The following is an 18,531-nucleotide window of genomic DNA, read 5'->3' as shown; positions in this document are numbered from 1 at the left end:
TAATAGTGTTGTATTGTGTTAAAATAATATGAGCAGGCGCTACAACCCACTGATGTGTGTAGTGGTCTAACATGATCAATACTGAGCGAGATATTCACAAACTGCGTTATAAACAAATCAATATTCGAATTATAATAATGTTCGTTTTCGCAGGCAAATTTGAGCATAAATTCATTCAATTTTATTTAACACGCATTCAAATTATTTTACGCATTCTCCCCTAATCCACTCAAACTTTAGGGTTTTGTTCAAAGTTATATTAATGCATTCACTTTTTTTTTCTTCGTTTTAAATAGGATCAAGATTGACTAACAAGAGTCTTAAAATAGTCTCACTAAAAATAGTCTCAAAGTAGTCTCAATTCTCAAAATAGACGTATTTAATAGTATCAAGATTGACTCGATAAGTCTTAAAATAGTGTCACTAATAGTCTCAAAGTAGTCTCAAATTAGACGTATTCAACAGTATCAAGATTTACTCAATAAAAGTCATAAAATAGTCTCTATAACCGATACAAAGTAGTCTCTGAGTAATGGTGCCAAAATAGTCTCAAATCGTCTAGTCTACTCAAAGTAGTCCCAAAATAGACAAACAAGTAGTATACATATTTACTCTATTCATAAAATAAACTCAATAATAGTCTCAATAATATAGTCTCAGTAATAATCCTGAAATAGTCTCAAACAGTCTCAGAGTAGTCTTAATAATAGCCCCAAAATAGACTCCATAGTAGTATCAAAATAGGCTCAAAATATTCTAAGTAACATTCTCAAAAATGTTACGAACAGCACCATTTGTTTTCACCCTCGTTTGTGAACATTCTATTCACATTGTATTTTTCAGTTACTCTATCAATACATTGTGTGTTTTGGTTTTGGGGTTGCTTTTGGGAAGGATTTTCGTATGAGACCATCATTTTTTATCTTTCAATCTTCTTTCATATTCCTCCAAGCATTTCATGAATCCATCATTGGGCCGGACGGCAGGTCGTTCACCTCTCAGTTCATCCAAAATGGCGCCCAGAGAAACGCCCTCTGTTGACATAAGGTAAGCAATAACCACAGACGGTGAGCGGGAAACACCAGCGTTGCAATGAACGAGAACCTTGCCGGTAGCCTTTGCAGCATCAATAAACTGAAAACACTCGGCAAAGTACCTGTGTATAAAAACAAAGAGAAATATATGTGTAACATAACAAGAAGAATTTTTGTAATCGTTTCTCCGGAAACCCTCACAGGTTTGTTATTTTATGCATATGTTGAGATACGCCAACTGTGAAGACTATTCTTTGACAATTACCAACATCTGTCCACTGCCTTTAAAGGCACCGGACATGTTTGGTAATGGTCGAAGCAGTATTTTCACATGGAGTAACCTCTTTAAAAAACATAACAAGACGAATTTTTGTAATCGTTTCTCCGGAAACCCTCTGTATTTTAATATTTTGTTTTGGAAATTGCTTGTTTTCCTTTGTATCTAGCGCTTTGAGACCTTGTTGGCAATTGGCGCTTTATAAATATCTTTTTATTATTATATTATTATTAATTATGTTGTAAGGGGAAAAACACTATAAGTCAGTGCCACGATGTGTGACGCCAATAGATCCACGCCCACACATTTTTTTTTCCGTATGCATTTTCGCAAAAATAAATTAAAAATAAATTTGTGAACCTACATCAGTCTGGGCACTCCTATCTACTATAGGGGAGTTATACCTATACATTCTCTGGATGTTACCTCCATTTGTTCATTAAAGGCAGTGGACACTATTGGTAATTACTCAAAATAACCATTAGCATAAAACCTTTCTTGGTAACGAGTACTTGGTTATTGTATAAAAACATTGTGAGAAACGGCTCCCTCTGAGGTAATGTAGTTTTCGAGAAAGAAGTAATTTTCCACGAATTTAATTTTGAGACCTCAGATTTAGAATTTGAGGTATCGAAACCAAGCATCTAAACGCACACAACTTCGTGTGACAAGGGTATTTTTTTCTTTCATTATTATCTCGCAACTTCGACAACCGATTGAGCTCAAATTTTCACAGGTTTGTTATTTTATGCATATGTTGAGATACACCAACTGTGAAGACTAGTCTTTGACAATTATTTCCGATAGTGTCCAGTCTCTTTAATTAATACACTATGCATTGCTACTATAACTGTTGTTATTTAATTAACATTGTCAAGGTGCAACTGCAAATAAACTAAACAAACACGCACACACACCAAAACACACCTGGTATATCCAATGCAGCAAAACACACAAATACTTTGAGTTTTGTCATGCTGTAAATTGTTTACTCATTGTGCTGTTTACAAAATTCTCACAGCAACCTGCATTAAAGTAGAACATATTGATTTCGCACAACAGTCACCTCGAAAAGATGTTTTTTTTTTCATTACTTCGTGAATTTTAAACGTAAACATGATCCGCCATTTTGTAAGGAAAAAGAGTCAAGTTGAAACAAAGAGTTAGGACTCGCCTTATCTAGAGTTAGGACGAGAACTCGTCCTAACTTAGGATTAATCTTAGGGTCTGTATGCTATAGTGCAGGGTTCGGACTCGTCCTAAGCCCTAAGATTAGTCTTAAGTTAGGAAGAGTTTTGTGAAATTCACTCAAAACTTGAAATGATGTGTGAGTGTCGTGGAACAAGAATCACCCCGACAAACCATGCTAAAGTCACCCTAGCCTTTCGTCAAGTCCTTCGTGATGACCTAGATAACTGCAAAGCTGCGAAGCGACTTGAACAGGAGACCACACGAGCGATGGACACGTTTGGTAATTGTCAAAGACCAGTATTCTCACTTGGTGTATCCCAACAAATTTTTGTGAAAATGTTTACTCAATTGGTCATATAAGTTGCAATAAAAGAATGAAAGAAAAAACACCTTTGATGCACAACTTTAAATTGTGTGCTTTCAGATGCATATTTCAAGGCTTCCTGAAGCCTTTTATTATTTTAGTGAGAAATTACCTCTTTCTCAAAAACTACGTTACGTACTTCAGAGGGAGCCATTTCTCACAATATTTTATATTATAACACCCCTTGCAAGTATTCTGCCTGCTCATTGGTTTAGAGGGCGTCACATGACATGTCTTAGTTTTGCCAGACGACGGCCGTGTGATAGAGCGCCGGTTTGCCATGCGCTAGTCCGACAGACTAGCACATGGCGTGCAATACCCAGACGTCCTGTGCGTGTACAAGGATTATAAATTAATAGTCTGTAACCACTGCGAATTGCACGACACTACATGCAACACAGTAAGTAAAAGTGTATGCAATCTGTATTCGCGTCGTCCGTGGATTGTAGCATTCAGGTCTGTACCTTAATAATAACAGTACAGTATTTAGAAATGTTTGGGGTGTAATAAAACAAATATTGACTGCTTTTACTCGTGCAATGGTTAAAAACTATGACTCCCTCGGTGATCCCCGTAGCGTTCTATTTTCCCTCGGCTTCGCCTCGGGAAAATAGAACGCTCCGTGGATCACCTCGGGAGTCATAGTTTTAACCATAGCACTCGAAGAAGTCAATATTTGTATATTATAACACCCCTTGCAAGTATTGTGCCTGCTCATTGGTTTAGAGCGCGTCACATGACATGTCTTAGTTTTGCTAGACGACGGCCGTGTGATAGAGCGTCGGTTTGCCATGCGCTAGTCCGAAGACTATAGCACATGGCGCCGTGTGCTAGTCCGACAGACTAGCACACGGCGTGCAGTACCCAGACGTCCGTTGCGTGTACGAGGATGATAAATTAATAGTCTGTAACCATTTCGGATTGTCCGACACTACATGCAACACAGTAGGTAAAAGTGTTTGCAATCTGTGTTCGCGTCGTCCGTGGATTGTAGCATTCAGGTCTGTAACTTAATAATAATAATACTGGTTTTAGAAATGTTTGGGGTGTTATAAAACAAATATTGACTGCTTTTACTCGTGCAATGGTTAAAAACTATGACTCCCTCGGTGATCCCCGGAGCGTTCTATTTTCCCTCGGCTTCGCCTCGGGAAAATAGAACGCTCCGTGGATCACCTCGGGAGTCATAGTTTTAACCATAGCACTCGAAGCAGTCAATATTTGTATACTATCAACAGCTTGTATTTTATTGCCCTTAATCCTTACTATCCTTAAATTATTCATGTTGCCTCCATTATATTACAACACGAAGCCTAATGGCGTCAAGTGACGTTAGCAAAATTAAAACCACTATCTATAATAAGTATTGTGTAGTCTACCTTAACACCGTCATGGTAACTATAAATATATCCATTAGACTAATTAACAAAATTATATAAAGTGCAGCACTAATAAATGATGTAGAAGTAAAAAGCTGACTATAAGCACACGATTCTACGTTCGCTTTTGACTAAACTCGAGTAATTCTACATTCTACCTTCTGATGTTTAATTCATAGCCGCTGTCCTTGTGTCAACCAGAGTTATTCTGAAGATTGACCCGTTGGCTCTCTTGGAATAATGGAAGGAACTTGTTTGCATTCTGTTTTGTTGATTCTCTTCACCATTGGTATGAGTTCTGCTCATTCGTGTAAGCCTCAGATGTTGTGTCCATTCGGCTGGGAGTCATGGGGCGGCTCGTGCTACAAACTTCTTGAAGGAAAACCGACTTGGCCCGAAGGGTTTTTAAAATGTCAGGAGATTGGAGGGGAGATGGTTTCGCCTTCATCATCGGAGGAAAATAACAACTTGTATATACTGAGTAAAAACAGCATCCAGGTGTGGGTTAACTGCAACGACTTGAAGATAGAAGGACAGTGGGACTGCAATGATAACGGCGGGTATGTGAACTGGGTTGACGATGAGCCAGAAGGCGGAACTCTAGAAAACTGTGCTTTAGCTCATTTCACTGCGTGGAAAGATTACCCGTGCTCATGGAAATACGCCAACACTCTCTGCAAAGGCAATGAAGTCACGGCTACACAGGCCAAGTTGAAGCAATGGCGCCTGCTTGCATCGTGTCTGACCGGACACACCTTACGAGAGATACCGACCAGCAACGTCCGGGCCTGCGCCATTGAGTGTGACTACGACCCAAGATGTCGCTCCTTCAACGTGCAGCATTTTGGGACTGGTGAGCGCATTTGTCAACTCAATCTTCGCGCCCGCTCCGAGGCCGACCGCACCCAGTTTGTGAAGTCCAAAACACCTTTTACGTGTATTTACGGAGAGAAATAAGTTCAATCAACAGACTTTTCTGTTCGTGAGCAAAATCATTAAAGTGACAGAGGCAGGAACAGCTAAATGTGGAATAATTTCTTTGTTGAAAGATTTATAGCCCGAATATAGGGTGAACGTGCGGAGCGGTTCTTTATGAAGTAACACCAGCAATCTTTACTCTCGAAAACACTCTGGCAATAGTCCGTGTAAAACAAATTCCTGTGAAAGTCGTGCGAAGGACAAAACAATCTTTTACATAGCGGATAATGCTTAAAGCCATTGGACACTTTCGGTAATAATAATAATAATAATAATACCATTTATATAGCGCCTTTTCCTAAGGTTACAAAGCGCTCAGAGAATGACAGGAAAAACAAAAAAGGGAATGCAAACAAAAACCAAGAGGAAAACCACGACTAGGCAAAGCTAGCAGCATTTAGCCAAGAAAGTCCCGCGCAAAGCCGGACTCTCTTTGACTAAAACCGCAGGCCAAGCAAGCGAGATTTACTGATTGTAAATGAATGTTTTCAGAGACCTTTTGAACAAGGTAACAGAGCTAGAACTTTTGGTTGAGTTTGGAAGGGAATTCCACATTCTAGGGCCTGCAACTGAAAATGCTCTGTCTCCTGATTTTCTGGTGGTTCGAGGAATATACAAGTTGCCCTGTGAACGTAAGTTGCTCTTTGTAGCCCTGGTTTCTAATGAGTTGGAAATGTATGTGGGAAAAGTACCAGACATACACTTAAACATGTTTAAGGCCAATTTGAACATTATTCGTTTTTCTACTGGGAGCCAGTGCAGCTGTTTGATCAGTGGTGAAGTGGGGACATGGTTTGGGTAGGAGAAGATGATACGGGCTGCTCTGTTTTGTATCTTTTGTAACTTGCTTAAATCAGATTGCTTGAGACCACTTAACAAAGAGTTGCAGTAGTCCAATCTGGAGAGTACAAGTGCCCTAACAGCGGCGTGACAGGCTTCAGCGTCGATGTACTTTCGGATTCTACCGATATTTCGGAGGTGGTAGTTAGCTGATTTGCAGACTGATGTGACATGATCACTCATCGACATAGTATTGTCGAAGACAACACCAAGATTCCGGATGGAAGTTGATGGGTGGAGTGTGCTGTTGTTTATAGTGAGAGTCAGATGGGCAAGATGTTTGTAGTTACAGCTTGAAGAGGCAATGAAAAATTCAGTTTTCTCTTCGTTTAGCTGAAGCTTGTTGCTTGACATCCAGTGTTGAACGTCACTGATGCACTTCGAGAGCTTGAACAGCCCACATTCTGCATCATTGGGGATTTTGGGGTCAAATTCTACGTAGATTTGGATGTCATCTGCATACATGTGAAACTTGACCTCATGCTGACGAAGAAGATCACCGATTGGGAACAGGTACATGGTGAAAGCCTGAGGACCTATAACAGATCATTGTGGGACACCGAACCGAAGAACAGTTTCATCGGAGGTGACACCGTCAGGTAGGATAACCCGACTCTTGCGATTGTTAAAGTATGACGTGAACCAGTCGAGCGCTGTGTCAGTTATACCAAATCTGTCATGGAAGCGTTGCAGGAGGGTTTGGTGGTCTAGGGTATCGAAGGCGGCGGAGAGGTCCAGCATGACCATGAAAATGGCATTGTTTTTGTCGATTGCTCTATAAAGGATGTAATTTTGTACATAAAGAGTATTGTCCAAAGCCCACACTTCGTGCATCACAACTTATATCAAATAACAAACATTTGAAAATTTAGGCTCAATCAGTCATCGGAGTCGGGAGAAAATAACGGCAAAACCCACCCTTGTTTCCGCACTTTGCCATGTCATGACATGTGTTTAAAATAAATCCGTAAATCTCGATATCGAGAATTTATATTGTTTTAATGTTTTCTCAAAAAGTAAAGCATTTCAAAGAATAATATTTCAAGAGAAGTGTTTTACCATTACCTTCTGTGTAAACCCTGTACGTTATTTGTAAATATGTGATTTTGTTGTTGATTTTTTTTTCTTTCTGTTCCGAAGTGTCCAATGGCTTTAAAGGCATGCTGGACACTGTTGGTAATTACTCATAAACATCGGGTGCAAAAATATGTCGGTTCAACGTCATGCTTTGACGTCCGTGCAACGTTTCTACTGTCAATGGCTGACGTTGTATCAACAGACAGTTTAAAGGCAGTGGACACTATTGGTAATTACTCAAAATAATTATTAGCATAAAACTTTACTTGGTGACGAGTAATGGGGAGAGGTTGATGGTATAAGTGAGAAACGGCTCCCTCTGAAGTAACATAGTTTTCGAGAAAAGAAATAATTTACACGAATTTGATTTCGAGACCTCAGATTTAGAATTTGAGGTCTCGAATTTGACGACCAATTGAGCTCAAATTTTCACAGGTTTGTTATTTTATGCATATTATTGTTGGGATACACCAAGTGAGAAGACTGGTCTTTGACAATTACCAATAGTGTCCAGTGTCTTTAATTGGTTAACAGTTATTTTATTTCTAATTCTTTAAGTATTTCCTGCCTCGTAACTTACTTGTTTTTTCTTTAAACAAGTTTTATCGTTTTAAGAACTTGTTGTTTCCAATGTAGTTGTCTTTTAGAATGTGGCATCCGGGCCACGAGCTGGTCAATTATAAAAACTGCATGAAATGCATGAATGACTTATAAACATTATAAATTGATTCTTACAAACATATAATATAAGCAGTGAATATTCAGCACGTGTACTATACAAACCGGTTTATAGAATGTGTTGGTGTTGAACTGTAATTAAAACTTTCTCATCAGAATTTAATTTTAGCTCGATCTCGAAATTTGCATATTCTATTAATGTTGCAGTGACGTTGCTTCAACGTTAAATGAAGGTTGGCCTGACATTATTCCCTGACCACTATATAACTATAACAACGGTTTTTCAATTGTGATCAAAGTCTAGAATCATAATGTGTCCCTCAGCGACGATGTTATGTAGTTTTTGAGGAAGCGGTAAATTCTAACTCTAATATTAAAATACTTCAGACTTGAAGTCTTTTAACAAAATTGGGCATCTGAAAGCACACAAATTTGTGCAACAAGGGTGTTTTTTCGTTCATTTTTCTCTTGCAACTTTGATTACCAGTTGAGTCAAAAGTTTCAAAGATTTAGTATTTGGTGTATGTGTTGGGATACACCAAGTTAGTATCCCTACTGGGCCCAATTTCATAGAGCTGCTTAAGCACAAACTTTTGCTTAAGCAAAAAAATCCTTGCTTAGTAAAATCAGATTACCGGCCAAGAATCCACTCAATTGTTATTCTAAGTAAACGACAGCTAAATACCAGTCACAAGCAATGTATATGGCATGAAATTTTGGCCAGTAACGTGTGTAAAATAAGCGAGCTAATTTTGTGCTTAAGCAAATTTTTTGCTTAAGCAGCTCTGTGAAATTGGCCCCTGGTCTTTGACAACTTCCAAGATGTCCAGTGCCTTTAGCAGACGAACATCGACACTCGCAAATCAAGGCTTTAATTATAAGCAACATCCAAAAAATCAGTCGCCAACTGTTTTTTTGTCATCTTAAAGGCGTGGACACTATTGGTTATTACTCAAAATAATTATTAGCACAAAACTTTACTAGGTAAAGAGTAATTATGGGGAGAGATTGATATGGTAAAAAAACATTGTGAGAAACGGCTCCCTCTGAATTTCCATCGAACTTGATTTCGAGACCTCAGATTTAGAATTTGAGGTCTCCAAATCAAGCATCTGAAAGCACACAACTTCGTGCGACAAGGTGTTTTTTCTTTCATTATTATCTCGCAACTTCGACCCCAATTGAGCTCAAATTTTCACAGTTTTTTATTTTATGCATAAGTTATGTTGAGATACACCTAGTGAGAAGACTGGTCTTTGACAATAACCAATAGTGTCCAGGGTATTTAGGTCGACCTAGCAAACTCACCCAGTTATGTCCGTTTCCGGTACATCCAGAATCTCAACTGTTTTGTAAATGAATTGATTTGGGAAGAAATTCACAATCCCGGTCGCAACATTGAGGATGTGGGTCACGTGATGCTTTTGGAGAAGCTCTAGATTAGCCGCAACATCTTGAGAACCTAAAGGTTAAAGTAAACATAAGTAGTATTTGTAACTTTGAATGGTGGAAGTAGCTATAACTAAAAAATGGTATGCAGGCTACATCTTGTGAATATCTCACAATGTGAATGTTTCTTGGAGAAGATTTTCACATGACAATACCGCAACCATCTTGAGTATAAAGTATGCACTCACCAGTTAGTAGTCAATAACTGAATCCATGTTTTAGCGAAACGTAGTCTTTCCGGTTGCCGGGCGATCAATAAATGTATTGGGTATTGATAAAACTGATCAAATTTCACAGTGTTTTCATAGACGTTGGCCTAAAGATGAGTGCACATGACGTCATTGACCACCATCTTTAAACTTGCGAACACGGTTCAATTGTTTTCATCAAACACGGCGGTCGGTGACACAATTATGTGCAATCCATCTATAATATGTGTTTAATTTGTTCACCCTTGTAAAATAGATTTATTTCGTGGGAAATGTTGACCCCCTTTTTTTTTTTTTTTTTTTTTTTACTCTTACAGTCTTAGGCCTAATTGTCTCTTTAGTTTTCGTGAATTTTATCCAGGCATTTGGTCACACACTTGTAAACTAAAAAGCTGCCCTAAACGCCCTAGCCAAAAAGAACGTTTACCTAGCCAAGGAGAGTGTTTAACCGATAAAAAAAAACTTTTAACTAACCAAGAAGAACACCGGGCCTCACTTCCAAGACTTGAAAATCTGGTTTAGTATCGCACACAAATCCCATGCTCTTTCCCTCAACAGTCTTTTGAGAGAAACTTCCATCAGATCTCGTCTCGACAAGCCTCTTGCCTGCTGCTGTAGTTACTTGTGTATCAACTTTCTTCAGATTCGTCTGAGAAAACGATTCGATGTCTCCAAGAAAGCTCATTTTTGTTTAATGGTAGGCCCAGTAGAAAGGTCAACCGTGGGTGGGTTTGTTTCTGTTTTTTTGTTTCTTTTCCCTTTTCCCCTTTTTTTAAAGGAGTGTTATAAATGGCGGTGGATGATTTGCTGCAACAATATTAAACAATCGGAAACAACTTTTTTTTATGGGCGCCGCCATCTTCCACCTCTTGCAGGACATTTTTTTCAGGGTACTTTTTTAAAAGTGTTCCATAATTTTTATTTTTTGTTTTAACAAATAAAAAAATAATTTAATAATTAAAAACAATTACTCATAGCATTATTACTGTACATAAAAAATATATTAACCAAAAGAATCTTGTATTATTTTAGATCAACCACTACCCACAAATGTCAAAGGCCACAGTATTTTTCGACACATGAGGGCGCTTTTTTTTCAACAAATAGAAAACAAAAATGTCTGCTCCCAGTCCTTTGCCAACCCGTCCCCGTAGTACAAGAATAAAACGAGCTACAAGTCCTGCTGCTGCTATATTGAGCAGTAAGAAGAAGAAGAATGTAAGTACTAAGGTCTGAAGCAAGATTGTGCTGAAACACTTTTGAAGGATTGATGTGTATTATTACATCTAATTACGGGGTTCAAAATGGGGGAGTCCTATTCCTATAACCATGCATAAGCCCCAAAAGGGTCACTTCAAATGTTTATATACCCACAGAAACCATCCCTTTAAAGACAGTGGACACTATTGGCAATTGTCAGAAACAAGACCAGTCTTCTCACTTAACTGTATCTCAACATGTGCATAAAATAACAAACCTGTGAAAATTTGAGCTCGATTGGTCGTCGAAGTTGCGAGATATGAATGAAATAAAAAACACCCGTTGTCAGTAATGTCACACGAACTTGTGTGCTTTTAGATGCTTGATTTCGAGACCTCAAACTCTAAACTTGAGGTCTCTAAATCAAATTCATGGAAAATAACTTCTTTCTCGAAAACAAAGTTACTTCAGAGGCCGTTTCTCACAATATTTTATACTATCAACCTCTCATCATTATTCGTTACCAAGTGAGGTTTTATGCTGATAATTATTTTGAGTAATTACAAATAGTGTCCACAGCCTTTAAAGCATGTTTTTTTGTCTATTAAAAAAATCTGTTTGGCCCCTAATGTTTTAAAAATGAAATTGCTTGCCTGATGTAAACAACTTAATTTGTATTTTCTCTGTGATTAGGCTCCAGCCACAGCAACAAGTTCTGATGCGGGGACAGTGGAACCCGAGCCATCCACTCAGGTGACATTAGCACCAGCGGCGACAGTAGTAGCAGCAGCAGTCGTCGAGATAAGCACCCCAACTCAACAACTGGTGACCCCTTCTCTACAACTTCCTGAAATTCCACAGCGACCAGTACTGCCGTTCAAGGATGCCAACTTTACAGTAAGTGTGACGTTTTTGTGTCAAATTGTTTTAAAGTTTCAGTTTATTTGATTTTATTTTGGGTTGAAGGTAAACAGCGCCCTCACTGAAATCATAAGAAGACGTGTTGCATACATGCTTGCACAAAAATGTACATCATTTTACCTCTGTGAATGCGGCCTATTCAACAAGGGGGAATTAAGGAGGAATTAATATAAAAAAATAAAAATCATTATGTAATAATTATTTGCAAAGTTATTACACAGTTGTCATGGATCATGGTAGGGTATGACTAACTCTGCCTTCTTTTTTTCAGCTCTCTAGTAAAGGTGTGACGGCCAATAAGAAAGCAAGAGCATGGAAAACGCTGAAGCAAATCACATCCGCAGAGAAATCCTTGCCTTGGAGACCAGATGAAGCAACATGTAAGCGGTTGTTATAATATCTGAAATGAAAAAGGTCTTGACTGGTCTACGACCCTGAGCGAGATTTTCACAAAATGTTAGGGTTTTAATCTATGATCAGCTACAATAATCGTTGTTGCTCTAAAGAAAAGTGTGATGGCGTGACAATACAAATCACTGTGGTGATGTTGAACCTCTTTCAATCAGGGGTATATTATGGGGGTCGTAACCGATAGCTGTTTCGATGTTTTGGCCAGTGAATAATCAATGGCCAATTCAACCGAAACAGTGATTGGTTATGACCGCCAAAACACACCCTAGGGGTTCTGCCTCTTCTCATTGCTTGAAACCAAAACTGAGCTACAGGCCCGAGGCCAGTGATTTAAAGACACTGGATACTATTGGTAATTGTCAAAGACCAGTCTTCTCACTTGGTGTTTCTCAACATATGCATAAAATAACAAACATGTGAAAATTTGAGCTTGATTGGTCGTCGTAGTTGCGAGATAATTATGAAAGAAAAAAAACACCCATGTCACATGAAGTTGTGTGCTTTCAGATGCTTGATTTCGAGACCTCATGTTCTAAATTTGAGGTCTGGAAATCAAATTCGTGGAAAATTACTTCTTTCTCAAAAACTACGTCACTTTAGATGAGGCCTTTTCTCACAATGTTTTATACTATCAACCTTTCCCCATTACTCATTGCCAAGTGAGGTTTTATGCTGATAATTGTTTTGAGTAATTACCAATAGTGTCCACTCATGACTGGACAGGTGTAGCAGTCAGGTGGGTTTGTTGTCAAATGTTGACCTTCAATGCATAACATAAATAAGAGGATGCATATTCAATGCACCTTAACGTGTTTGGACTTAAAAATTTGCATAAAAACGGTCTCCGATTTTGATGTTGAACTATTTTCTTGTTCTCTTTGGTTGGACAGATAGCAGTATTGATGCGCCCCCATCTCTGAAACCAGCCAAGAAATACTCTGACCTCTCAGGATTTCCGGTTAGTTTCCTAGAGTTTTTTTTTCCTGTTGTTTTTGCTGCTCAGTGTTAAGTTTCAGACCTTGCTTCGTGTCTAACAGTAGATAGGTTAAGTATGGTCTGTAGCTGTTTATGACTATTGGATTGTTATGAATCTACCATTCAAAAAATAGTAGGGTTTTGTTAAGTGCATCGAATTCAAGGTCTGGTGTCTAAGTCATCGGATTGGGGTTCCAATCCCGGTCATGACGCTTGTGTGTGTCCTTGAGCAAGACGCTTCACTATAATTGCTTCTCTCCACCCAGGGGTATAAATGATTACCTGCAAGGAATGAGGTTGATATTGTGCATAAAAAAACCTTCTGAGCTCCATGGTTGCCATGGAAGGTTATTGACCCAATGACCAGGGCACTAATGTTAAGAGCATTGATACGGTTACTGTAAAATTGGCTGTATAAGAACTAGCTATTGATATTATTTGAACCTTTTGTGTGTAATGTCTTGATTTTTAGGCAAAATACACAGACCCCCAAACCAAGCTGAGATATTCAGACACAGAGGAATTCTCTCGGACACGAATGCTTCCAGCGGACATCATCACTGGGCTGTTGACTCTCAGGAAAGCCAACCCAGAACTCCAGTGAGGGCTCACTCACTCACGCAAACATTTAAGTCGGCAATCTGGATATTTTGTGTTCTTATGTTCCGTGCTTTTTGAGGTGGATCACAGTTGCAATTTTGTCATCGAGGACTGCAAATAAGAAGCATCCTTAAAAGTAGATGTTGAATTTTGTGTTAAACAAGTGTTGGCAGAGGTTGCTATTCTTTGTGTCGAGCACAAGGCCTGTTAAGAAACAGCATAGATGCTTCTCTCCGGCTAGGAAGACAAGTTGATAAGAACTACCTGTTATTCCTTCGGAAGGTTAATATTGCAACTGTGCTTTTTAAATGTTGTGGACTAAAGATGCAGAAGAGGAAAGACTCCTTGCCACTAGTGTCAGAGGATGTTAATGTAATCTTTGTGTCTAGCACCAGGTTTGTTTAAAGAAGAATAATTGCTTCTCTGTTGCTAGGAAGACAAATAAGTAGACACTCACTCACTCAGTCGACCCAAGTTGTCGCGTTGCCGCATGTTTGAGTCTGGCTCTATGTCTGGCACGCCACACAACTCTATCCTGCATACAGCTGATTAGCTCCTCCTCGTTGACTACTCCTGCATTCTCGATCAGGGTCTTGAGCATGGTCTTGGTGGCTCTTCCGGGGCCACGCCTGATGTGAGTGGGCTCCCACACGATGACTTTATTGGCTAAACTACCTGTTATTCCTTCAGAAGGTTGATAACAAACTCTGCACTTTTTTAAATGTTGCGAGCTAGACATGTAGAAGCCAAAGGACTCCTTGCCACTAGTGTCAGAGGATGCTAATGTATACTTGGTGTTAAGCACCAGGCTTGTTGAAAAGCATAATTGCTTCTCTTCAACTTTTTATTGGGTTGATATTAAACAATGCTTTTGTAATGCCAATGGAACATGCTGATGAGGAAGAACTCTTTGCCAATATTGCCAGAGGCTCCTACGTTTTCTGTCAATCCGCAGTTTGCTAAAAAACATAATTATTAAGAACAACCTGAATCTCCTTCAGAAGGTTGCTGTTAAACTTCACGTTTGTTACATTTTGCTTACTGAAACGTCTGATGAGGAATGACGCTTTGCCACTAATTTTGGAGGTAAAAAAAACCAATTGCTTCTCTCTGGCTAGGAAGACAACTTGATGAGATCTAATAAAGAGCCCTTACAGTTTATACACAAATTACTTTGTGTTTGTCACATGTCAAAATGACCATGCAGATAAAGAACAACTCATTGCCCCTTTGGGCCAGAGTTTGCTATTCAGAGGTTGTGCCTAGCATCAGGTACATTTATCTTATAAATCATGATTGATTCTCTCCACCCAGGAGTATAAATTGGAAACGCCTAGTCCTCCTCCCAGAAAGCTAATTTTGATTTATGCTTACTTATTGATGGTGACTAATGAAGAGGGACATACCTAGGATCGTTGTACTTGCTTCCCTCCACCTAGGACTACAAGTTTGAAAATAAGCTTATTAAGGTGTACAGTATACAGCCCATACACATCATGATTCACTAAGTAACTTGTAAGCGCAAATCGTATAAAAGCAGTACTTTTAAAAATAGAATAGGTGCGACTACATGTAATGTGATGATGGATTTTACAATAAAATATTGCAAAAAGAAACGGTCAATAACTTTACAGCTTGCATTTAATTTGACCTCCTTTTACAAATTTGTTTGTGTATATGCCCTCGCTGAAAATAGACAATATTGGGGCCTTCTGAAAGGGATTGTAGAAGCAAGCCTCTAATGTTTTAAAGGGAAGGTACACGTTTGGTAATTACTCAAAACAAATATTAACTTAAAAACTTACTCGGTAACGAGCATTGGTGAGTTGTTGATAGTATAAAACATTGTGAGAAATGGCTCCCTCTGAAGTAACGTAGTTTTTGAGAGTTTCTCACAAAAATAATTAAAACAACTTCTAGCTAGAAGTCTTTTATTTCTATCTGAAAGCACACAAATTCGTCCAACAAGGGCGTTTTTTCACTCATTTTCTCGCAACTTCTATCACCAATTTAGCTCAAATGTTCACCTGCTTGTTATTTTATGCTTATATGTTGGGATACATCAAGTGAGAAGACTGTTCTTTGACAATTACCAAACGTGTACCTTCCCTTTAATGAGAAAGGTTAGGCATGCTATGTAGCTAGTCTTGCAATTGTTGTTAATTTAAGGTCAAAGTCACAGGGAGGAAAACAAATATGATTGTAATTCTCTTAATGGAACGCTACTTTGGCTGGTAACGTTATTCTTGTGATCAAGTTGTTAGTATGATGAATACTTTATGAAATATGGCCCAGATTGAATTCAGTTTGCTGGACAGCTTGGCAACAACATGCCACCAACGTGCAGTCCAAAATCAATAAACTATTTTAAAAAGCTCATGGAGACGATAAAACATAAACAAAAATTCACTCTCTTATTTCTGTCTAGATGTCTTAATGTCAAGTCAAAGTATTCCACTTCAGAAATTGTGAATAGCGCCCCCAGTTGTCAGAACGGTTTATTCTCAACTAAGGAAACGATTATTTCAGGTATCAACTGGTATCATTACAAAACATTACAACAAATGACTACTCTTTCTTGTAGATACTACAATGTCTAGTGGAGTCAAGCTATAGACCATCCCATTTTTGATAAAAAAACGCAATGGTTGTGGATGGCCGTATGTTAGCAAAATATTCAATCACCATGACCAAATTTTTTGGGGGGGATGCAAACTTTCAATTAAATAAAAAAATCTCCCATGATTGGTTGCGTTTTGCTTTCTACAAATGCAAGACTATTTTTGTGTAGTTTGGAACATTGTAACGAACTGTGACCATCTGTTTTGTTTTTCATTCTACGGCTTTCCACATCTTCCAAACTCGGTTTGCAAAATATCGGGCTGTGACAGTACGATAATCAGTTCTGTCTCGAATTCAATTTTGCTGAATGACGCCCTCAATTGTCAGAATCAATTTATCATCGACCAAGGAAACGATTCTTTCCGGCCTTCAATGGAATGGAATGAAACAACTTCCTGGATTTCCCGGTGTTTTTTTTTTTAGTTTACACTCCTGGTTGTAGACCCTTTTCCAATGCTGCCATCATATTGGTTAAGTTCCCTGTGTACAAGACTGTAATGATCAAGTGTAGATTTGCAATATGCAGGAAGGGGATCTGACTATTTTTGGCTCAGCCTCAGTCTAGTAATTGTTATTTTGATAGGAAATAAAGAATGTAATATGTAGCTGTGTTACCAAAGGGTGAGCATTATTATAGACATTCGTGGCAGGCAAATTCATGTGTACTTGAGTCCTTGCATGCAAATGTATTTCAACTCGGAGTTAACATCAAGATAATCACAATACCTCCACATTTCAATAAATTTCAAAGAGGGTAAAAGGGCTGCAAAGCTATGCACTTACGCGAACAGTTCAAAAGGGGTGCTGCTTCACGATTGATTCAACCAAATGAGAAAGTACCCTTTTTTCATAAACATTCAACATGTTTGCAAAACCAAGCAATTCATATCAATTACATAGTTTGAATGCAAATCTCAAGAAAAAAAGTGAAAAAAATCATAGCATTGTGTGCGACAAAGGACCTTGCACCTTTGGAATTCCACAAACCCAGACCAGGCCTTCCCCTCTGAGTGTTTTACTTCATTGTAGTCGAATAATTTCCGTCTGAGTGACACAAAGAACATGTTTCTAAATTCATTTTCTTGTGAAACGACTACTCTCGACTGAAGTTTCTTTTTTTTTTAAATGATGCTTGGTACCTGGTATTGTGTTGCCCCAAGGTTACTATTTGTAGCGTGGATATTTTTGGTGAAGCAAAAAATTTTAAGAAAGAAAAACATGATTGGTAAGTATCGTAAACAAAACTGTTGATATGTTTCTTTTTTTAAAGAAAGACATACATGATTGGTAAATATCGTAAAACAAAATTGTTGATATGTTTCTTTTTTTAAAGAAAGACATACATGATTGGTAAATATCGTAAAACAAAATTGTTGATATGTTTCTTTTTTTAAAGAAAGACATACATGATTGGTAAATATCGTAATCAAAATTGTTGATATGTTTCTTTTTTTAAAGAAAGACATACATGATTGGTAAATATCGTAATCAAAATTGTTGATATGTTTCTTTTTTTAAAGAAAGACATACATGATTGGTAAATATCGTAATCAAAATTGTTGATAAGTTTCTTTTTTAAAGAAAGGAAAAATATGATTGGTAAATATCGTCAACAAAATTGTTGATAAGTTTCAGTCTGAAAGTTCACATTCAGAGTGGGGTTTGTCGATCTAAAAACTCTGTTTGGTTGTATGCCCCGATCAGCGCCCAGCACGACTACCTATTGAGGCCCTCAGTACAACAACGAACATAATTTTAAAAAACAAAACACATTTGTACATATTATTACACCACCAAAATTGTTAAAAAGGAATTACTGCCTTTGCAAAATGACCCCATTTTTAGTTGTTTTGCTGCCTCCAGGAGCAATACACCAGCAGCAATACACCTGGTCGACGTTGCCGGGAAAGTACAAAAAATAAACCTTTTTTCGAAACGTACAAACTCACGACTAGGACTTGCATGTACTTGCACGTACGTGTGTTCGATGTTCGATCGAGGCAAAGTCTTCCTCGATTGACGTCACAAAAGGGGTGGGCGGAGTCACCCCATACAACTTTATCTATTTTTTAAACATATAAATCGTTACAAACAATTACTAAAAAAAATATGTTATTGTTCATTATCTATACTCTTACTAATGTTTGAAGAAAAAGTGCATGTGTGCTTGAGTCCTTGCATGCAAATTTATTTCAACTTGGAGATATTCACAAGATTATTCACAATACCTACACATGTCATACTTTTTCAAAGAGGGTCAAAGAGCTGCCAAGCTACGCCCTTAACCCAACAGTTCCAAAGGGGTGCTGCTTCACGGTTGATTCAA

At 38.2% G+C, this 18,531-nt stretch overlaps 3 protein-coding genes across 3 annotated transcripts; 2 read left to right on the top strand and 1 right to left on the bottom strand.

Moving 5' to 3' along the window:
• Positions 1–217: 217 nt before the first annotated feature.
• On the bottom strand, positions 218–10,303 carry LOC139948623 (dual specificity protein phosphatase 19-like). The gene is made up of 3 exons (XM_071946816.1): positions 9,951–10,303; positions 9,127–9,280; positions 218–1,156 (listed from the first exon to the last, which is right to left on the bottom strand). The coding sequence occupies exons 1-3, from the start codon at positions 10,159–10,161 to the stop codon at positions 913–915; spliced, it is 609 nt and encodes a 202-aa protein (XP_071802917.1). The 5' UTR covers positions 10,162–10,303; the 3' UTR covers positions 218–912.
• On the top strand, positions 4,486–5,202 carry LOC139948620 (perlucin-like protein). The gene has a single exon (XM_071946814.1). The coding sequence runs from the start codon at positions 4,486–4,488 to the stop codon at positions 5,200–5,202; it is 717 nt and encodes a 238-aa protein (XP_071802915.1).
• Positions 10,304–10,557: 254 nt separating the features above from the next.
• On the top strand, positions 10,558–15,209 carry LOC139948622 (INO80 complex subunit C-like). The gene is made up of 5 exons (XM_071946815.1): positions 10,558–10,694; positions 11,370–11,573; positions 11,869–11,977; positions 12,899–12,966; positions 13,456–15,209. Exons 1-5 carry the CDS (start codon positions 10,593–10,595, stop codon positions 13,585–13,587), a joined length of 615 nt encoding a protein of 204 aa, XP_071802916.1. The 5' UTR covers positions 10,558–10,592; the 3' UTR covers positions 13,588–15,209.
• Positions 15,210–18,531: the final 3,322 nt, after the last annotated feature.

This window comes from Asterias amurensis, chromosome 16 (assembly GCF_032118995.1).
Source record: "Asterias amurensis chromosome 16, ASM3211899v1".
Lineage (NCBI taxonomy): Eukaryota > Metazoa > Echinodermata > Asteroidea > Forcipulatida > Asteriidae > Asterias > Asterias amurensis.
Note: the sequence above shows the minus strand (reverse complement) of the source record. Positions and strands in the feature narration are given on the sequence as shown.